The sequence below is a fragment of the Alligator mississippiensis genome, chromosome 1, assembly GCF_030867095.1.
Source record: "Alligator mississippiensis isolate rAllMis1 chromosome 1, rAllMis1, whole genome shotgun sequence".
NCBI classification, from domain to species: domain Eukaryota; kingdom Metazoa; phylum Chordata; order Crocodylia; family Alligatoridae; genus Alligator; species Alligator mississippiensis.
The window spans coordinates 480,305,569-480,327,819 of record NC_081824.1 but is presented as its reverse complement, the minus strand read 5'-3'; the positions used below and the strand labels follow the sequence as shown (position 1 = coordinate 480,327,819).

General features: G+C 55.5%; 1 protein-coding gene and 1 pseudogene across 1 annotated transcript in view; both read right to left on the bottom strand.

Annotated features, from left to right (window-relative positions):
• Positions 1-260: 260 nt before the first annotated feature.
• Positions 261-6,604, bottom strand: LOC132248860 (E3 ubiquitin-protein ligase TRIM39-like; annotated as a pseudogene).
• Positions 6,523-22,251, bottom strand: part of LOC106737791 (butyrophilin subfamily 3 member A2-like) — a 52,474-nt gene continuing 36,745 nt past the window's right edge. The window contains exons 18-25 of the mRNA XM_059723303.1: positions 22,079-22,099; positions 21,180-21,200; positions 18,346-18,378; positions 17,077-17,109; positions 16,181-16,213; positions 13,720-13,740; positions 10,520-10,546; positions 6,523-6,703 (exon numbers count right to left, since the gene is read on the bottom strand). Of these exons, the coding sequence (XP_059579286.1) occupies positions 6,612-6,703; positions 10,520-10,546; positions 13,720-13,740; positions 16,181-16,213; positions 17,077-17,109; positions 18,346-18,378; positions 21,180-21,200; positions 22,079-22,099 (281 nt within the window). The 3' untranslated portion in view covers positions 6,523-6,611. The remainder of the gene's footprint in view (positions 6,704-10,519; positions 10,547-13,719; positions 13,741-16,180; positions 16,214-17,076; positions 17,110-18,345; positions 18,379-21,179; positions 21,201-22,078; positions 22,100-22,251) is intronic.

Below are 22,251 nucleotides of genomic sequence, written 5' to 3'. Positions count from 1 at the left end.
GAGGACCTGAGTATCAGGGAGCTCAACTGCTGAGCCTGGTCCCCGTTTCAGTGGTGGCCTGAGGGTTGTCGGAGCCCTGGGCAAGAGTCATTTGGGGCCATTAGAAGCTTATTATTGATGACCTATCAGCAAGTTGGACATTTTCAATTTCAATTTCATGTTGCCCTATCATGAAACTGCAATGAAAGTATCTTAATACAACACTGTTAATACAGATAGTCAGGGTAATTAATTTTTATTGGAACTGGAGTGGAGAATATTACATAATACATTTAAGTAATACAACACTCTGAACACAAGTCTTAACAAACCTATTTTATTGAGAGACATATTATTGAGATTTTTGCACCAAAATAAATTTAGAGTCAATGGTCAATCCGTTGCTCCGACACCTATTTTGATAATCAGTATTCATAAGTTGAAGAAAGAACAACGTTTATAATAAGGTACGGAAAGAAAGAGGTTTTTTACCACTGAGCTACATTCTAGGTTTGTTTTAGGTTCAAAATTTTGGGGACCCCGAAAGTGTGGGACCCCAGGTGGTCGTCCAGTTTACCTCCCCTAAGGCCGCTACTGCTCATCCTGCTCCCCGTGGGTCACATGCAGAGATACTTTTGCTGGAGCCGGGCAGAAGCGTAAGCAGCAGAAACTGCTGTTACGGCGTTTCTTGTCTATAATGCACCTGTAGCCTGTTCTAGCAGTTCCAGCGATGGACAAGTGCCATTTTGTCATGGAAAATGAAATAGGATGCTGCTGTCCAGATGAATGCTAGGGAGGTGCCCAAGTCTCCAGTCCTTTAACCATACTCCAACTCACACCAGCTGCAGTGAGTCCTGTTCCAAACCAGGGCTGGAGGAGGGGGCGGCCACCTTTTGAACAGCTTTGTAGTGGTCGGAGCACGCTCTTGGGAATGGGGAGCCCTCAGTTCTGGGCCCTCGTCTCCTGGAAGACCATTCAAAGCATCCAAAAGGGTACGAGCCATGGGAACTGATCTTATTCTGCTATCTTTTTAGGGCAGTCGAAAGTAATCAGGAGCAACTACGTCTTTGTGCACCAAAAAGGTCAGAAGAGCATTTTGCCAACTGCTGAGGTAGCGTTTAATAAGTTCCAGCTCCGTAGGATTCATCAAAAGCCTTCTTATATCCTCAACCCTTTCAGCATCTGTCTATTTTTGTTCACTGGTTAAAATCTTGATTTTTGTTTATATAAATGTGTTTTCTCCTTGTTTCTGTGTTAATTTTTGTATTCCCCAAAGTATCTCCTCAGCACCTTCCATAAAGCAAGTAGCCAACCACCAAACTTAAAATGTGTCTCTGGCCTTGAAACTAAGGGTCAGCTCAGGACGACCAGGGCAATGAATCCCCCAAATGAAGGTCAGAGAAAGAAAGAGAAAGTCTCACCTGACTCAAAACAGAGTAGTCGATTTGTTCGCAGCCCGAATGGGAAAGTCAAAAAGAATTGTAAATCATCTATATCTACTGAAAACTTCAAGAGAAAATAAGGGACATGGACTGTAACTTCCACATTTTGAATGAGTTGGGATGAGTGTGAGGGTCTCAGATCCTAGATTTGTGTAAAAAACACCTCTCGGGGAAGCCTGTTGTAGTGCTTCACCCCCGTCCTAGTGACAAAGTTCTTCCTCATATCTAACCTCAACTTCCCTTGCTGCAGCTTGAGCCCATTGCTCCTTGTCCTGAGAACAGCCCAGCTCCACCCTCTTCCTACCCGTGCAGGGAGTTGAAGGCTGCTATTCAATCCTGCCCGCACAGTTTTCTATTCTCCAGACTCAATTAGCCCAGTGCCCTCAGCCTCTTCTCACAAGCCATGTGCCCCGGCCCCCAACCATCTTTGTTGCCCTCAGCTGGACTCTTCTTGCCCTTCCCTCCCTAGGGCTGCAAATTCTCACTGGCATTTGGAGGCTTGGATTCAAGTTATATTTCGACCAGTTTTACTTAACTATTGCTTTTCTTCTGCAGCTTCAGTATATCAGACACAGCTGATATTAGAGCTCCTTTTTGGGAGGAAAATGTGTTGCGTACACTGGAGAAGATGGTAACAGTTGTGGCTATAGTAGGTTAGTTTTCACTAAGTATCTTGGCTGGTAATACTAGAGGTGCACCAACATAACGGTTGCGTGTTGGATAAGCACTGATAAAAGGAAAATTAACGTTATTAGCTCTTGGCTTGTTCTTCCCGGTGTAGCTGAGAATTTTCATCACTAAACATATATGCCTTCTAGCCGTGCCCCAAGATACCGCATCTATGTGCTCCCTGCCACTGCGCCCACCCCCAGGAGAGGCATGGAGGTGGCAAGTAAAAAATGTCCCTGCATTTAAAAATGGTGGCGGCAGTGCTTGAACTCAAGTTCATTCAACGACCTTTATGTCGAGCGCTCCCCATTGCAATTATTAAGCACCAGGACAGTGATCCCCTGGACAAACCACCCGTGGCTCTGTCCTCCTTCCTGCACTGGCCCCGGGTCCCATTCACCACCCTGGCTGGGCACAGACCCCAGCCCCTGCCCCTGCTCCACTCCCTCTCTCACTGTGGGGACCTCAGTCTGCACCCCCATGCCTCTTCTCTCCCCCATGCCCCTTCCCCTCCACAGGCTTACCTGCAGGGAGCTGCTCCCCACGCTGCCCACCTGTGCTCCTGTAAATCGGTTATCGGATTGGTAGCAGCCGATATGGCTGGTTAATAGTGAGCTATGTGTATCGACCAAGAAAATCTTCATCGGTGCGCCCCTCGCTAACACTGATCCAGTGGTGGCAGTGTTAGGAACCCTTCTTGAAAACTTCCCTGTTGGAGTCTGATGAATGGAGTGAATTTAAACCTGCTCTACGTGCAGCTGTAGAGATGGGTCAAATCGACTTCTTGTAAGAGTAAATGTAGGACGTGGTTGATCAAAACAGTCTTGACTACTGTTAAATACTTAATGCTTTAGAAGGCCGTGTCTTATGTCAGTAAAATAGAAGGACATTACTACGGTGTTCATCTACTACAAAAGAAGTAAGTGCTTTCTTTCCAAGCTTTCTTTTGCACTTTTTAGAGCAAAATAGCTTATATGGGGTTTTACACGCATGTGTGCAGAAAAAGCCCTGCCCAAAGGTAGTGTCGGTCTAGATAAGGAGCTACAACAGAAGGTGAAAAAGGAGGAGGAATGGATTGCAAGGAAAATGGCTTTATTTGGGGCCATGGTAATTATGGAGGGACAAGCATCTTTAAAGGTAAAACTGTATTTCCATTTTAAAATGTTATTTAAACATATTTTTTAGCTTTGCCAGTCCTCGTAAAAGTCCCCTTGTTTGATCTTATGCCAAGGAAAGGGTTGGAGAGGCTGGACAAGATATTTCAGAGAGATGAGAACTGCTTTTTGGGGGCAATCCCTGCATGTTAGCCCTTGTGGGATACAGGCTTTCCTGGTGCACCTTTTAGGAACAGAAATAGGAGTAGGAATAGTTTACTGTTTTCTGACCTACTCAGAGGCTTGGGGGGCATGTCTTTACCCTGTGATCTGTTTTCTGGACTGCTGTAAAGGCCCAGCAGGACAAATTATGCTGAGGGGAAACCAGCACGGGTTTGTGGCGGGCAGATCGTGCCTGACCAATCTAGTCTTTTTCTATGGACAGGTTATGAAATGCCTGGACACAGGAGGAGGGGTGGATGTCGTATACTTAGACTTCAGGAAGGCCTTTGATACGGTATCCCACCCCATACTGGTGAACAAGTTAAGAGGCTGTGACGTGGATGACAACACAGTCCGGTGGGTGACGAATTGGCTAGAGAGTCGCACCCAGAGAGTCGTGGTGGATGGGTCGGTCTCGACTTGGAAGGGTGTGGGCAGTGGGGTCCCGCAGGGCTCGGTCCTGGGACCGATACTCTTTAATGTCTTCATCAGCGACTTGGACGAGGGAGTGAAATGTACTCTGTCCAAGTTGGCGGATGACACAAAGCTATGGGGAGAAGTGGACACGCCGGAGGGCAGGGAACAGCTGCAGGCAGACCCGGACAGGTTGGACAAGTGGGCAGAAAACAACAGGATGCAGTTCAACAAGGAAAAATGCAACGTGCTGCACCTAGGGAGGAAAAATGTCCAGCACACCTACAGCCCAGGGAATGACCTGCTGGGTGGCACAGAGGTGGAAAGGGATGTTGGAGTCCTAGTGGACTCCAAGATGAACATGAGCCAGCAGTGTGACGAAGCCATCAGAAAAGCCTATGGCACTTTATCGTGCATCAGCAGATGCATGACAAATAGGTCCAGGGAGGTGATACTTCCCCTCTATAGGGCGTTGGTCAGACCGCAGTTGGAGTACTGCGTGCAATTCTGGGCGCCACACTTCAAGAAGGATGCGGATAACCTGGAGAGGGTCCAGAGAAGGGCAACTCGTATGGTCAAGGGCCTGCAGACCAAGCCCTACGAGGAGAGACTAGAGAAACTGGACCTTTTCAGCCTCCGCAAGAGAAGGTTGAGAGGCGACCTTGTGGCTGCCTATAAGTTCATCACGGGGGCACAGAAGGGAATTGGTGAGTATTTATTCACCAAGACGCCCCCAAGGGTTTCAAGAAATAATGGCCACAAGCTAGCAGAGAGCAGATTTAGATTGGACATTAGGAAGAACTTCACAGTTCGAGTGGTCAAGGTCTGGAACAGGCTCCCTAGGGAGGTGGTGCTCTCCCCTACCCTGGGGGTCTTCAAGAGGAGGTTGGATGAGTATCTAGCTGGGGTCATCTAGACCCAGCACTCTTTCCTGCTTATGCAGGGGGTCAGACTCGATGATCTATTAAGGTCCCTTCCGACCCTAACATCTATGAATCTATGAATCTATGTCTCCTGTGTTGGCAGTGTGATGGAGAGCAGATGTCTTGTTCCCCCGTGTGCTCCTGCTGAACGTCACTGCAGTGCAAGGTTTATGCTGGGGAGCTGTACTGAGGGTGGCTGTGATTCAATTGGGACAGCGTTTTTCAGTGCATTGATACCGGCCTTCGACAATTTGATGACCGATATCCTGGTCTGCTTTAACCTCATTCAGACGATGACTGTTTTCATAGATTTTCATAGATTTCATAGACATTAGGGCTGGAAGGGACCTCGGAAGATCATCGAGTCCAGCCCCCTGCCCCAGGGCAGGAAGTCAGCTGGGGTCATAGGATCCCAGCAAGATAAGCATCCAAATTGCTCTTGAAGACGTTCAAAGTAGGTGCATGAACCACCTCCGGTTTTGTAAATAATGAACTGTAAGTAGTTGGACTGCCTGTATCCAGTGCGTGGGGAAACCCCCAAAAGGTACCCCACGGACAGGTGGCATAACCAAATGCCCACTGGCTCCTCGTGGCAGCGAAAATGGAGTCAGCAGTGCTGCAAAACTGCCACAAGCAACTGGACCCTGCAATGCTGACCACGGGGGCCTTGGCCTGGAAGGGGCAGTGCAAGCAAACACAATAAGACACAGCAGCACGCACGCAGGGGATCGTGGCTCTGCCCCGGCTCCAGCAGGCTGTCCCTGCTAGGGATGCTGCCCCCACACCCTGCCACCCAAGCACCCCTGTCCCCGGGGCACTGAGCCGTCATGTACGTGCACAGGGTCCGGGTCCGCCTGTGCAGTCCAACCGCACGTGTGGCCCTAGATGTGGTGCGGGGCCCTGCACTCGCGCACAGAAAGCTTGAGCACCGCTGGGCTCATGGACTCGGAGACGCATCAGCTTTCACGAGCACGCGCTCACCTCCTCACACGCTATGGCAGGAGGCGCAGAGAGCAAAGGACAGGGCGTGGAGGGAGGGGAGGAGAGGAGAGGCGGGAGGACAGTGCTGGGAGAGGAAAGCAAAGTCCCGATTGACAAAACACGGGGACGGCAGGGATCTGTACATGAAGGACGAGAGCTTGGAGCCGGTCCCTCCCAGGCTGTGTGCGTGGGGACTGGGACATGAAGCAGGTGCTGTGATGGAGACCCCAGCCCTGTCCCCAGCCCGGGGGCACCGAGGGGTGGCAGTCGGGGCGCGGGGAGGGGACAGTCTGTGCCCCCCGCGGGTCATGGCAGGGACAGGGATTCCCTCAGGGCTGGGCTGGGACCGGGCACAGGGTCAGGGGAGCCGCGTTGGTGCCCCCAGGATTGAGACCAGGACTGAAGAACGGGCGCAGGGTCCCGGAGAAGGTGTCAGTGAAAGTGAAGAGATGGGACCTGTCGGTCACGTTGTAAAATGAGACCTCGCCCCCCTCGTAGTCCAGGAAAACCCCCACCCGCCTGGGCCGCACGCGCATGGGGAGGGGGGTTGAGGGGGAGGTGAGGGCCTTGTATCCCCCGTCCCACAGCCGCACGACCCAGTATCCATCGCCAGATGAGCATGTGACCCCCCCTTCCTGTGCACAGACTCCCTGCACACACCCAGGGCCCAGCGTGTCTTGTCTCCCACCTCCACCTCCCAGTAGCGCCTCCCGCCCGTGACCCCCTCCGAGCCCGGGACATTGACACAAGGATCAAATCTCTCAGGGGTGTCGGGCAGATCCTGTCGGGTGTCTCCGTGTCTCACACATTTCCAATCCTCAGACAGGACAAGGTTGGGATGAGCCGTCCCTGGGTCCAGAGTCACGTCCACTGGGGAGAGTCACGGGTCAGGGCCAGGGCAGGCAGTCCCCGCAACCACAGGGGATTCGCTGCGTCCCAGGACTTGTGGGTCGGTCCCTGCTGGGAATACACCGTCGCCCTGCGGGGAAATGGGGGAAAATGAAATGGGGGAACAGGAAAGCAGGATGTCCCCACTGGCCCCTCCATCCCCGGGGCATTCCCAGCCTGGGTGCTGCAGCCATGAGGGGGGAGGGACTTGCGGTGGGGGAGGGGCAGCCCCAGGAGGGGGAGGGGCATGCGATGCTGTCATTCCAGCAGGTCCCTGCCCTGCCCCTCCCCCACACCCAGTGGGCTGCTCTGCTTAGGAGGGCAAGAGGAGTGGGCTCCAAACCCCTGAGCTGGTGTCATGGGCGCTGTTGGGAAGGGGGCGAGGGGGGCGGCAGGGAGGCTGCAGGGAGGGGGCCGGGCTGGGAGACAGCAGGGAGCAGAGGGGCCCAGCAGAGCAGCCTGCCCGGGGGAAGGGGTGGCAGGGGGGCAGGGGGCACGTGCATGGGGCTGGGTGCACGGGGTGGGGAGGGGAGGGGAAGGGCAGGGGGAGCACTGACAGGGGCACTAAGCACCGCAGAACAGGGCCCATTGCTGGTGAGTCTGGGGCAGTCGAGCGGGGAAGGGGCATTTCCCCATTAACTGCCCCAAACCTCTGGGCTCAGCTGCACAAGAGACATGTCCCAGCCCCCCCGCCGTGTGTCTGCTCTGGGGGTCTCCACCGGAGGAACTGCACTGGGACAAGGACACCCCGTGTACACAGGACCTGGGACACTGCTGGGACCGGGGCCGTCTGCCCCCAGAGCACTGCACAATCCCAGTCCCGTGGGCCCAGGTGCCGCACTGGCCAGCCTCCATTGTGCCAGAAGCTGCACATCCCGATGCAGTTTCCAAACACATCGCAGTGACCCAGGAGCAGAAATCCCAATGGCTCCCAACAGGACCTTGGCTCCGGGGCCACTTGGGGCCTGGGGAAATGCAGCCCTGGGAAACCACAGGAGACTCGTGCAGCACTTGTGCAAGGGCAGGCTGGGGAAGATGAGCAGTCTGGGATGGGGTCTGTTCAGAGCACCAGTGTGAATGCACCTTCCCCCCTGCTCTGTCCCCAGACCTGCTGTGACATTTGCCCACTTGAGGACATCGGCCCTGCTCCCACCCAACACCCAGGCTGAAAACAGAGACGGGTCCAGCCCGACTTCTCCTCCCAGAGGGATTTGTCCCCTGTTGTGAGCTGCACAACTCCCCTACAGCCATGCCCAGGCACCCCAGCATATACAGAGCTGGCAGGGACTGGCTCACATCCCCAGGGAGCGTGTGTGCTCTCCTCCCCCCGCACCCTGGCCCATGAGAGGGGACTGGACTTGATGATCTCACAGGTCCCTCCTGGTCCTTCTTTCTGTGACTGTGATTCTGTGTGTGTAAGGCGTGGGACTTGCTGGGTTTCACTGCAGAGCCTCTTCCATCCATGAGGACCTCAGGGCTCATCCACGCAACAGAGCTGGCCTGGGCCACCGAAGCCCCTATAAGGTCTCTTGGACTGACCCTCCCAGACCCAGGCACATGTGTACCAGGCCCAAGTGAAAGAAGCTTTTCGGCTTCAGCTCTGTGTGGGTCAGGCCTGCACTGACTGCTGGTTTGCAACATCCTGGGCAGACAACCGCTGCAGCGACCCAGGCATCTTATTCAGCATCTCTTGCTGCCTGGAGGGGCTTGTGCTTGCACTGGTGTGTCTGAGCTCTCTGAGCAACCCCAGGCCTGCCTGAAGGCTGCTTTCTGCCCTTCCTGCTGCCTCAGGGAAAGAGCCATGAAGACCCTTCCTGGAGGGAGGGATCTGGAGTGACAGAAACCACTGTCCAAAGCCCAGGCAACACACACGGTCTGAGCAAGAGCTCAGGGAGAAGGAGAAGGGTTTCCCTGGGCACTAAAGGCAAAAGGAGAAGCTAGGCACAGACTGGACTGCACCTGGGAGAGGACGTGTGTGTCAGGGAAAGAGCGCAGGGACACAGGGAGGAAGCAGCAGGCTGTGTGCTGGGAGGCAAGGTTGGGCACCAGCATTTTGCAGCCTGGAGCCGCCTGAGGCCAGTCCACTGAGCAGCCTGCAGAGCAGGGCCAGGGGCAGCGGTGACACGTAGGGGTGCATGAGGGCACACGTGCACCCCTGAGAGCATTGGTGCACCCCTCTGACCGGCCGCGCTCACCGCCTAGGTGATGGGCAGGCGAGGCAGGCGGGAGCACCGGTGCCCCCTGGAAGCACAGGCCGATCGCTGCCACTGCCGCCAGACACGCCGGCAGCCGCTCCCAAAGCAGCAGCAGCTGCTCCCAGAAATGGCTGCAGTGATCAGCCCCAGCAAGCGGCCGCAGGAGCTGCCCAGGCAGCAAAACTGGTCGTGGGAGGATGCCCTCCGGCAGCAACCCTCCCACCGGGCTCCTCTCTCCCACCGGGCTCCTCTCTCCCACCCCCAGCACCACGGATCAGTTATTTTGTGGTTCCACACCTAGGCCACTTTTCCTGCCCCCACCCTCTATCCTCTGCCTGTGCCCACCTGCCCCTTCATGCTCTGTCCCCTTATCCATCCCACTGCCCCGGCATGCTCCCTTTGTGTCCATCTCCAAGGCTGTCTCCTCGGCCTGGAGCAAACCCCCTTATCCTGGCCACAAGCAACCTCCACCTCCACCTCTCAGATCAGCCCCAAACCCCAGCCCCCAGCAGTTTCCCTGGCACCAACTCTCTATCCCCAACCCCTGGACCAGTTAACTCCCCCCCACAGGGGCAGTGCCTGTGCAGAGGATGTGGACAAGGCCCCCAGGGCTGCAGGAGACCCGAGACCCAGAGGATGTGACAAGAACACGAGATGTGGGCTCTGCTACCCGACTTTCTCTCCGAGATTGACACTCCCACCCGGCCTGCTCACCCCTGCCCTGATGGAGGGTTTCTTGTGCTCTGCACGCAGGGATGGAGGTGCTTGGGCTGCAGGTGCTGGGCCACCACCCAGGAGATTGGGAGTCTCTTCCCTGCTCTGCCACTGACTCTCTGTGTGACCCTGGGCAAGTCCCTGGAGTCCCTGGGCCTCAGGCTGGAGAGAGAGGATCATGGGCTGTCCTTGTCTGTCCTGTCCCTTTAGATGAGAAGCCACCAGGCAGGGCAGGGTTGTCTCCTACTCCTTGTCCCGGCAGCTCCAAGCACGCAGGGCCTGGTCTCAGCTGGGATCTCCTGGCACTGCTGGGATAAACAGCTGCACACTGAGGGGCAGATCCTGCCACATGCACTGATGCTGAGCAGCACTTTGCTTCTCACATCACATGGAGTCACGGTGCCAGCACCTGGCGGGGATCCGACATGGACACCCATGGATGCTGTGCTGCCCCAGTGCCCCATACACTGCTGCCTGCCCCTGCACACACGGGCCTGCCCCTGCACCCCTGCCTTCTCCAGGGTGCAGCCAGAGCCCTGGGAGCTGAGCAGGGGGAGGCAGGGCTTTGGGTCCTGGGTGGGGGACACAGCTCCTCTCTCCCTTGGAGGGGAGCTCACAGCTCTGGTGGGTGAGGTTTGGACACCCTGTTCCTCACCCCACCACCCCCTGAGGGCATCCAGCCGTGCCCTGTCCTCCATGCTCTACCTGCCACTGCATCACACACAGAGGGAGGAGCGTTTCCAGGGCCGGGGTCAGCAGGGAGCAGCTCAGCACCTCACTAGCAGGAGGCAGCAGAGCCGCCAGGGAGGGCAGCTGCACCGGGGTCTGAGGCCCAGCATTTCCCCAAAGCCCAGCCCTGGGGGCTCGGGGCAACTTTCTGTCTCCTTGCACCCGTGACCCTGCCAGGCAGCACCCCGGGAGTCAGGGGCAGAGTGCGGAGCCGACACCCCTGGGGAGATGGGGCCAGGAGGCCCGGAGGAAGGGTTGGTTTCACTCACCTGCATGTCTCTGGGCTTTGGTGAGTCCTGAAAAAGCCAGAAACCAGAGTTCAGACACACAAGCACAAACCCCACGGGACACGTATCAGTGAGCAGGACATTGCAGAGAACAAAACCAGCACTTTCCCAGCTCTGGCGGAGTGTCCCGGGGAAGAACAGAGGGAAGGAAAATGAAAACAGGTCAGTCAGTCGCCATGATCCTCACTGACAAAGCTGCCCCCGCACGACAGACAGCCAGTGCTGGCTTCAGCAGGAATGCTGCCTGGTGCAGGTGGCAGGATCGGGTCCCCAGGCCAGAGTTAGGGTCTCTCTTCTCCAGCCCCTGTACTGCGATGCTCTCCCACCCCGGTCCTAGGAGCCAGTGGGGCTGCCCTGGGGGAGTTACTCAGGGTTGCAAGGGAGGCAGAACTGGACACGGGCAGACCCTTCCCCTGCTCCAGCCCCTTTGTGCAGATGGGGCAGATGGGCAGGACCTGGCCCTGACTGCACACGTGAGCAATGCCCGGGTGCAGGTAGTGCTCAGCTGGCACGGAGCAGAGTAACCTGCACCTGTGCCCGCTGCCACCTGCTAATTTCATGGGTGGGGTGTCGGGGCAGGGGTGTCAGGGTACAGTCCCCTCCTCAGGGACCACAGGCAACCAGGGTCAGCCAAAGCAGCCCCAGGGGCAGTCTGAGAACCAGGGACCGTAACTGGCTCCTGCCGGTCCCCTCCCCTCGTTCCCCGACTAGAAATAATGTGCATCCAGCTCAAAGGTCTCCAAGATCTCTCCCTCCAGGAAGCGATTTCATGACTGCAGTGATGCCGGGTGTGAGCCCAGCCAGTGCTGAGCATGCACAGTTCTTGCAGGTTTGCACTGGAGCAGAGGGCACTCAGCTCCACACAGGATTGGGGCCGTGAGCTGGGACATGACTGTTGGAGCCCTGGATTAGATGGGGACTGCTATGAATGTTGCTGTCCCATGACTGCTGCTCTGCCCCTATGCTTTGTGGACCAGGCATTGCTCAGGCCCATCCCAGAGCCTGGGACCTTGGTCAGTCATTCTGTCCCAGGCCTCAGGGGAGAGCACAGACCCAGAACAAAAATGTCACAGTGCTGGAAGGGGACAAACAGTCTGCCAGAGACACACAAAACCCTGGGCCAGACACAGGCAGGCCTGGGCAGGAAGGCGAGGTCGTGGCTGGCAGCTGTGGGTGGAGGGCCTGGTTTAATTGTGGGACTAGACGAGTTCAGGGAAGCTGAGCTGAAGAGCTCTGTGGTTCAAAAAACCCTGTGATCTGCAGAAAGGGATCCCAGAGCCTCACAGGGCTGCTCTGTACCACAGCCGCACCAGGTCCCAGCATCAGTAGCCGTGCGTGCCCTCCTCCCCTGTCTTGCATGCGTACCAGCCCAGCCTCTGGCTTTTTCACTATTCCTTCCATCCAGGACGAGCACATACCAACTGCAGAGACTTCCTCAGCCTGATGAAGGGTTTTTGAACCCAAAAGCTTGCTAAGAATTTTTTTCCCAACTATTTAAGTTGGTCTAATAAAAGATATCAGATTCACCCAAAGCACCTTGTCTGCCCGTGTCCTTAGTCCAGCATGTTTACAACCTACACCCCTCCCCACCTGAGACATCCGACCCAAGCAAGACACAGGAGTTCAATGTGAGGCTTTCCCAGAGGAGGAGTCAGGATCGGTGCCAGGGGTGAGGCAGCTGGAGCGGGAGGTCCCAGTGCTCAGGAGCTGGGGCAAGAGAGGTCCCCACGCCCTGGCCTCTGCCCTGGCCTCATGGATCTGTCACTGGCTCTACTGGGGAAGGTCCAGCCAGGGATCAAGCTGACCCGTGGGAGCACGTGGGCCTGACCCTGCGTGTGCTGTGTGGGGAAGGCAACAGGGGCTGAGGTCCCAGGCCTGCCCCATGGTGGGTGCTGGGAGTCAGGGCTGGGACCAGGAGCCTCCCCAGGATGATCCCTACAGAGCATCCTCTTACAAGTCCTTCCTGGAGATGCGGAGGGAGCGGTTTGATTTTCAGGGTGTCAGGAGAGTCAGTAAAAACTCATTTACCTCCCACTTCTTGTATCTCGCTGCAAAGTGGAGAGAACTAATGTGGAGCACCACAGACTCCTGGCCCATCCCAGGTAAGGGCAGCAGCCCCTGTCAGACAGGGCAGAGCCAGGAGCAGGTTGGCATCCAGGGGTTTAAGGCAGAAGTGCACAAGCAGCAGTTTTTGGTGGCGGGGCGATATTTGTTATTGTATGAACTGCACAGCTGGGAGAAAGGAGACCAGAAGCATAATGCCTTGTGTTCAAAAGCTTGTCTAACTCAATCCCAGATAGGCAGGTGGTCCCATAAAAGATAGCACCCCCAAAATGCCTCGCCTCTTACATGACTCCTGGATCATCAAGGCTACAACATCGCTGTAACACCACCGAGGACAGAAGTCAACACAGAACGGGACAATATGTGTTGAGCTCCTTTATGCAAAGTTTGTCTGTTTGCACCTGGGCTCTCATGGTCCCCTGACCCTGGAGAAGCACAGGGCTCCCCAGAGGGCTGCCACCTTGGTGGGCTCTAGAGAAAGCCCTGGTTTAAGCCTTAAGGGTCAGAGTCTGAAGGGTTCATCCTGGTCCCAGCGCTGAGGCAGTAAAGGGTGCCAGCACGCAGAAGAGGATGCTACACACAGACTGCACCATGTGCCTGAGCCTAGAGCCCCTCAGCTGGAGGTAATGACTGGGGGCCACCACGGCACTCGGGGAAGCAGGATGGCTCTAGGAGGAGTGAAGAGGGTAGTTTCTCTTGGTTCCAGACTTCGAAGCCCCTGGTCTATACCAGTGACAGGGACCCCATGGTCTATACCAGTGACAGTGAGCCCATGTTTGGTGACGGGGGAAGGGCCTGAACTGTGGCCTCTGCCCAGGCCCCACACATCTGACATTAGCTCTGCTAGTGAGCGTGCAGCAGGGGATTTATGAGCCCCGTGACAGCACGTGGGTCTGACCCTGCTTGTGCTGTGTGGGGAAGGTGACAGGGGTCACGGTGCCCAGGACTGCCCCAGCAGGCACTGCAGACATGGCCGAGGCCTTGCAGCACACTCAGGATTGGGCCCATTCATACAGTTATGTCCTTGTTAGGCCTCTGGAGATGGGAGGACGTGTGGTTGATTTTCCAGGTGTTTTCAATGAGGGCAGGAGTCAGTGAAGCTAGAATAGAGCACTTACCTTCCACTGCCTTGTACTTCACTGTAAAGGGAGAAAGAACAAGAATTAATGCGGAGCCCAGCAAACTCCCTGGTCCCCCCCAGACAAGGGCAACAGCTCCCTGTCTGCCAGTGCAGACGCTGGAACCAAGTTGCCATCTGGGTAAGAAACATGTGAGCAGCAAGGACATTCTGGGGACAAGTCGATATCTCATATTAGGTTAACTGCAGAGCTGGGTGAAAGGAGACCAGAAGAAGAATACCTTGTGTTCAAAAATTTGTCTAACTTAATCCCAGATCTGCAGGTGGTCCAATAAAAGATACCACCCCAAAAATGTCTTACCTCTTCCACAACTCCTGGACCATGAAGGTTACAACAGCACCCTATCACCACCGAGGACAGAAGCTGACACAGAACTAGACAACGTGTGTTCGTGTGCTCTGTGCACAGCCTGTCTGTGCACCCGGGCTCTCCCTGTCCCATGGCCCAGAAAGCTGCCAACTTGGTAGGCTCTGGGGAAAGGCTTTGCTTAAGCCTTGAGGGGCAGAGATTGAAGAGGCAGTCCAGGTCTCTGGGAAGAGGCAGCTGCTGTGTGAGGTCCCAGGACTCAGGAGTTTACAGCATGGGCCCTCAGCGCCCCGGGGGAGAAGGCAGATGGGTGATCTGGATGGTCCTAGAAGGGAGGAAGGAGGGCAATCACCCATGATTGCAGCCTTAGGGCCCCTGGGCTACATCAGTGACGATGGCCCAGCGTGGGGTGGCACAGGGAGGGCCCCACACCTCACCCTCTGCCCAGACCCCACAGGTCCAATGCTGGATCTGCTGGTGAGTGTCCATCTGGGGCCGACCACGCTGTGACTACACATGGGTCTGACCATGCTTGTGCATGCGGTGAAGGCAGCAGGGGCCACAGGGCACAGGCTGCCCCAGGCAGGCACTGCAATGAGGGCGAGGCCTTGGACGGTGCCCAGGTTTGGGTCCATTCATGCAGATCAGTCCTTGTGACGAGGCCTCTCTGGAGATGGGTACGGACATGGGTTGCTCTCACAGTGTTTCCAATGTAGCCAGAGCATCAGTGAAGCCAGTAAAGTGCATTTACCCTTCATTGCCTCGTGTTCCCCCGCAAAGTGAGAGAGCAAGAATGAGTGTGGAGCCCCACAAAGTCCCTGGCCCAGCACAGCTGAGAGCAGCGTCTGCCCCGGAGGACACGGACACTGGCACTGATTTGTCCTCCAGCCCCAGCCACCTGCTGCGGGGTCGGGCCTTGGCTCTGCTGTCCGGGCTGCTGAGGTTGTGTTCCCTGCCCCCCAGGCTCTGCACAGATACCCGGGACACAGGGAAGGGCTTCCTGGCTCCATGATGGACCCCAGCCCCATCTCAGCCGGATGCCTGCATCCCCCTGCCTACCTCTCTCTTCACCCCCCACCCTCTGCACCCTCCTACCTACAACTCTTCCAGGCCCATGCCTTTCTTTCAGCTCCACACCCCTCCTCTTCTGCCACAGTGAAGCCATCCCCTCCTCTCCAGCCCCCACATGCATGCTGCCCAGTAAGTTATGGGGGCAGTGCACTGCAAGGGTGGTGGAGTCAGCCCCCTCCCAGAGTTACACCCCCAGGAAAGCTGAGGGGAACCTGAAGAGAAGCGGTAGCAGGTTACAGGCTGGAAATGCAGTTAAGGCACCTAAACCCCCTTATCTCTGCCCTGCCCTGACACCCTGAGGAAGGGGGGACCTCTAAGCTATTTTTAGTAACCATGATCCCTTCACTGAAACCTGCAGACCCAATCCGGCACTGATCAGGGCTGTGGGACTAGCACTGAGGTCCGGGCAGGGCAGAGTTAAGGTTGGTTGTGTGCTCCAGGGTGAAGTCCTGCCCCTTGCCCCACTGCAGCCCATGATAGGGCCAGAGCCCAGGGGATCCTGTACGAGGACGGATCCTGCTACGTGCTGGTCAGGTCTCCCTGTCTCCTGAATTGATGTGGACCAGGTGGGTGAGGGCTGCTCAGGGCTGTGGGCTCAGGGAGCCCTGGCCTAATAGCCACAGTGCTGAGAGACCCTGGTCCCTCCCCAACAGAGATGGGGTCTGCAGTGGAAATGGAGATGGTCCTGGGCACGGATCAAAGCCGTCTGTCACCTGCCCTGCTATAATCACGTGAATGCTCTTAGCTCTGTCCCCTGCAAGGCCATGCACAGACCTGAGCCAGCTTGACTGAGCTAACGGGCCTGAAGAAAGCACCTTTCTTCCGTGTCTGGACAAGAACTCAGCACAGCTTCCCCTGGGACTGGCAGGTGCAGCCGTGTCCCTGGGCTGCGTGAGGGGCTCCCTGTGCTGTGAGGGATGTTACTTGGGGTCACGGGCTCCCTTCAGCTCAGGTCACAGCTCTTGTCTGCTCCAGCTTTAGCCCAATTCCAATAATTTTTTTTTTTTTGCTATAAACTGTCACAGGAACTCTTTAAGACCTCCCACGTGTCCCTGGCACTCACCTTTCTCACTCTCCAGGGCAGACTTCAGGGCCGCTGGGGAGAGAAGGGCAATACAGGTGAGATGGCAACCTGTTGTGTCTCTGGGAATCATCCCCTTGGTAGCACATGTCACAACCAAATTAAGTAGTGCCCATGTCACAAACAAGTAAAACCATTCAAAACAGTTTTTTTCTGCACTAGGTTAACTAAGGGTTAACAATAATGATAGTAACCGCTTTTTTTTTTTGCTGCGCATGTCAAAAAGAGATTTATAACTGCGACACTAACTAGAAATGAAACTTAGCCTTCTGTGCTGTACATAAATCATTATAACTGGTCAAAGAAAACAGGGAATAACCCTGTGAGATAGAACCCTAGAGAAGACCGCTAGATAATTGGCGATTCTAATTAAATTTATGACGTGACGAAAAGCAACTGGCTATAACACAAATAAAACCCATCTTCACTTCCGTGAAGAACGGGAGACCTCCGCGCACACACCTAAAAAAACCTCTGAACGTACGCGTAAGAATAACTCACAAATTAATCGCTTGTCAGTCTCCCCCGTCTCGACCTTATCAGACGTAAATCAATGACCTGCAGGCCCGATTTTTTCTCCGTTTATCTGCCCGATCAAAGACTTTTATACAGACCGACATACGACCTTCGAACCTTAACCTATAACTAACCAAGTATCTCTAACCTCCGCTATTCACCACCTTGACGGCGTAAATAAATAATCTTACTTTGCAACCGATAAGCGTCTGCCTAATTAATCCCACTCCACGCGTCACAAGTACCCGCCTGACGGCCCTCTAAGGCCCCGGACCCTTATCTGCCCGGGTGGGAGTCAGAGAGAGCTGCTGGCCGGCTGCCCTGGGTCCTGACAGCACATATAACTGACTGCAGACACTCACCTTTCTCTCTCTCCAGCCTAGATTGCAGAAGTCCTGGGGGAAAGCAAGGTTAGAGATGAGATTTCACCCTGTCCAGTTTGTACTGAGGTTTCTGCCATGAGCAGGACTGGGCTGTAATGGTGCGCGTAAGGAGATGGGCACAGACAGGTTTTCATTAGCTTCCCTGTACGCCGCATCCCTGTGGCCTGGGACTGACCTGCTCCAGGGCATGGTTCAAACTGCCCCACTATTTCCTATCCCCTCCAAAATGTCTCTTCCAAAGGAGCCATCCCATGCTTTAGTCCCCTTTGACTACAGGACACAGGGAAGGGCTTCCTGGCTCCATGACAGACCCCAGCCCCATCTCAGCCTGACGCCTGCAGCTCCCTGCCTACCTCTCTCTTCACCCCCCACCCTCTGCACCCACCTACCTACAACTCTTCGAGGCCCGTGCCTTTGTCTCAGCTCCACACCCCACGGCAGTCTCTTGCTTCCACTCCTGTCATCACTAATATCAAGGGGCCAGTAGCCCTTCCAGGCTGCACATCACACCGTCCTGGGCCCTGCATTTGCAGACTGAGAATGAGCCGTCCTCTGCCCGGCCCTGTACGTACAGACTCTAGACTATCAGACCACCTGTCCCTGCACTGAGGAGGTCCCAGTCCAGAGCAGGACCCTGCACATACTTGCACCTCTAGAGAGCTCTTATCCACAAATGGCGCCATCACACGTCCCCACAGGATTGGCATGTCCAAGGCTCCTCCCTCCCTTGGGTCTGCACCTCCCAGCCGTGCCCTGGTGCCGTTGCTCCTCCCTGCACTCAGGACGTGCAGGATCCAGCCTCCACTCTCCATCCTGACAGCCCCGTCTCTGATACTGGCCCTTATTTTATCCTGCCATAACTAATAAAGCTCCCTCCTCTCTGGCTTCTGCCCACACATGCTGCCCTCTCCACACACAGCACATGGGGACAGGCCCTGCCCCAGGGAGCTCACACGCAGTACCCCAGACAGGGCAGCAGAAAGGGGCAATGGAGCCCTGGGCTGGGGGCACTGGGAGGATGAGGTGATGGTGAAAGAAACCCGGTCTTGATTACTATTTCCTAGATAGCACCAGGCAGGAGGGACATAAGGGAGCTCAGCAAAGGTAGGCCTAGGGAAGGGAGAAGAGGTAGGAATGTGGATGGAGAACACCCTGCCTAGGTTAGGGGATGGGAGAGGTGAGATTCACCCTGTGGTGTCTCTGAAATCACCCTCCTGGTAGCACATATAACTGGCCTCAGACACTCACTTTTCTCATTTTCCAGCTCGGATTGCAGAGTCCCTGGGGAGAGAAAGGTTAGAGATGAGATTTCACCCTGTCCAGTTTACAGTGAGGTTCCTGCCATAGTGCTGTGATGATGCACATAAGGAAATGGGCTGACAGGCAGGTTTGTATTATTTTCCCTGCACACCACATCCCTGCTGCCTGGGAATGACCTGCTCCATCGCGTGGTTCAAACTGCTGCACTTTTTCCTATCCCCTCCAGGACCTGATCTAAAGGTCTCTTCCAAATTAGCCATTCCCCTATCTGGTCCCCACTGACTCCTGCCACTGTGACAGGGGGTAACTGGAAGTCGTGCTGTAGCATAGAGATTTGCCCAGGTGGCCTGGTGCCCCTACTGGTACTAAAAGACCTCCTGGGTGCTGGGAAAGTGGGTGTTGCTCATGCACTTAGGAGTAAATCAATTAAGAAGCATGTGCTGAGGAAAAAGTTACCTCCCAAGTCAGGGGGGTATATGGCAAAAAACACTGGTTCATAAAGTCTGTCGAAAACTGGAGTCACCATAAACAACTAAGCCACCATGAGCGTGATAGACAGGCAGAGCACAGCACTGCCCCTGGTGTCTGAGCGGGAGCACAGCGCCCCACAGGGAGCTGTTATGGGGCTTTGGGGCTCACAGGAGCCAGCCTAGAGCTCTCCTCCCTCCCAGCCATGTGCTGCTGCTGGGCCCCTTTGGCCATCCCCTGCCTCTAACAGCTGCCCACCTGGAAGGTACAGTGGTGCAGCTGGCAAGAAGCTGTGTGTCAGGATGGGGAGAGGGAGTGGGTGGAGCTCTGATCCAGAATGGGGCGGGGGTTGGAGCTGGAGGGTAAGGCTAGGAGGTGTGCAGGGGTGGATGTAGGGTGTGGTTAGAGGTCTCAGAATGGGGGAGGGGCGGTGAGGAGGGGCCCCTGGGGTGGGGGCACCAGATGGAAACACCACACCTGCACTCAAGCAGGGCTGCCAACACAAGGACATTTTTTTCCCACTTAAAATCTGCAAACATTATACTGAGAACCAAACTTTTGCCCTATGGTTAGTGTTAATCCCTATATTTGAAGCCCACCTTGTCACTGCCTTCCAAGGTCTGGCAGAAGGGTTATATTTACATTATATAAAGCATAAGTCAGTAAAAACATCAGTAATAAAAAGCATGGGTGTTAGTAAAAAGTTTGTAGATGGTCAGCAAAAAAAATTCTTGAGGTGTCAATTCTGGTCAGTAGCCATGATCCTTACTGACAAATCTGTCCCATGCAGGATGCAACCCATGTTGGCTTCAGTGGGCATGTTGCCTGAGTACAGTCTGTGGGATTGGGACCCCTAACCTTAGTCTTGATGCTTCTCTACAATCCCTGAGCCTGAAACTTCCCATTCCCTCTGGGAAGGGAGTGGATCTAGGGGCAATACCCAGACTGCCAGAGCCTCATCAGGGCTTTGGGGCAAGACAGAGGCAGGCCTGGGCAGGAGAGGTGAGCTTGTGGATATGTAAGGTTCGACCTAGAAACTACTATGAAAAGCCTAAGCAAAAGTGAATGTTATGTGTCGGATGCCCATCTGCAATGATAAGGAGCAGACAGTCTTAGATAGAGGAAGCTTGAAAACAAAAACAGAATCAGAGTTACTGGAACAAAGAGCTCATTAAAATACTAAAAAACACACCCCTAGGCGGAGAAGATATATGCTAATGAAACATATATGTATGTTAATGAGATACATAGCTAAAACACAGGTATAGAGACATGCTCAGTAAAGAACTCCTTGCGTCACTCCTTTATAACCAATTAGCAAACAAGGATGCTTATGAAGATTCAAACTCTTGTATATAAGGGGCTCAGTATTGCATGTGCGCTGTGCTTGTAGAGTGAAATTATTCCGCTTGCACCTTTTATTGCTAGCAATAAATCTTTTTTATACTTTCACCCCTGGTATCTTCATTGGCCTTTGCATACCGGGCACGAACCCAGACTTGAGCTGGGGCCTAACAGATAGAGAGAGATGAGAGGCCAGGAGGGCAGGCTGGGCTCCAGACTTAGCTGGGGTCAGGAAAGCTGAGCTGAAGCACTCCATGGTTCAAAAGACAAGAGGGAGCCTAGAGGCTCGAACCCCAAGGATGCTCCCTGGAGACAAGGCAGCTGGGGAGCAAAACGTGTGCAAAGCTTGTTATCTTTGTCCAGAAACGTGCATCTCCTGTGCTGTTCAGTGAAGAGCAGAGGGTGTTCAGACCCTGTGTGCAAGGTCTCTGTGTGCCGTGCTCTACCATCACATAGCCATACAGGCTCACACCTTGGCAGCCTTGGGGAAAGGCTGGGCTTAAGCCTTGTGGCACCAGAGGCTGAGGGGTCAGTCGTGGTTTCAGGGCAGAGGCGGCTGCAGCGCGAGGTCCCAGCACTCAAGGGGTTGTTGGACACAAGACCTGCACCCATGTGGGGTCTAGCGCCTCGGAGCCAGGGGCAGGGCTGGGCTCTGCACAGGCTCCAGAGGATGAAGGCACAAGGGCTGGGTGTAAAGGGGTCAACAGGGAAATTGGGTGAGTGTGGGGGGTTGTGGGGGCTGGAGTGACTTTGGGTCCCAGCCTATGGGCCCCTGGGCCAGTCAGTGCCAGTCACAGCGTGTGGGGAGGGGAGAGGGAACGGGCCACAGGGGCTAGACCGGGCCCAAGGAAGCAGGGCTGCAGGTCTGGGACTGCACCCAGGATTGGACCCTTTCATACAGAAGTGTCCTTGTCACAAGACCTCCCTGGAGATGGGGAGGGACGTGTGGCTGGGTCCCAGGGTGTTGCCAGTGAAGTCAGGGTGTCACGGGGGCAGTAAAAGGCACTTACTTTTCATTGCTTCATACTCCGCTGCAACGTGAAAGAGAAGGAGAATTAACCTGGAGTCCCACAAATTCCCTGGCCCGGGCGCAGGTGCAGCCGCCTCTCCCCACCCGCGGACATGGACACACACTGCAGATCTGTGCTCCTGGCATCAAGCCGAGTCCAGGCCAGGGCCATGCGCTGTGTGGGCAGGACCTGGCTCTGCTGTCCCGCCTGCCTTGGGGACATCCTCTTCACCAGGCTCTGCACAGACACCCGGGCACCGGGCTCGGCTGCCTGGCTCCAGGACACCCCACCCCTTATAGCCCCTATCCAGCAAGGTGCCTTGTCCTCGCTGGGCTCCCGAGCACTCCCACCTCCCTGCCTGCCCTTCCACCACCTCTGCCAGGGCGCCTGCCTCCTCTTCCTCCCTCTCCTGTCTTCTGGGGGTTTCTCCACAGCTCAGCCCTCATTTACCCTCCTCCCTTCACTCAGCCCCACAGTCTCGGGGGGTCTCCGACTCCTCTCTCCTTGCACCTGCCCCCACACTCCCACTCCCAAAAGCTGCTCCTCCCTTCCTCCATGATCTGGCCTCTAAATCCTGGCAGCCGAGTTTCTCACCATCCCTCCTCTTCTGCCACAGTGAAGCCATCCCCTCCTCTCCAGCCCCCACATGCATGCTGCCCTTTAGCCCGTTGCATGTGGAGACAAGCCCTGGCCTGGGGCTCCTACGCAGCACTGCACCGGGGGGAAAGAGCAGTGGTTGGGGGTGCTGGGGGAAGAGGTTTTTGGGCAGCTCCCCAGCACACATCACACACAGCCTCTGCTCCAAGGCAGAGGGAGCCCTGAAGAGCTGCTGGGACACCAGCTGCACAGCACAAGACCTCCCCCTTCCCTCCCCGGGGAAATCCATGAAGAAAAGTTACCTTTGTCTGCACGGCGCCTCTCTGAAACAAACAGCAGGAGAGACGTGTTACACGGATGGAGACTGGACACAGGGATGAAGAGCACCAAGCAATGGCCTTTCCACTGTACCTATACATGCAGGGGCTGTCCCTCACTGTCCCCTTGGCCACAGCACACCTGGGTCCCCAAACCC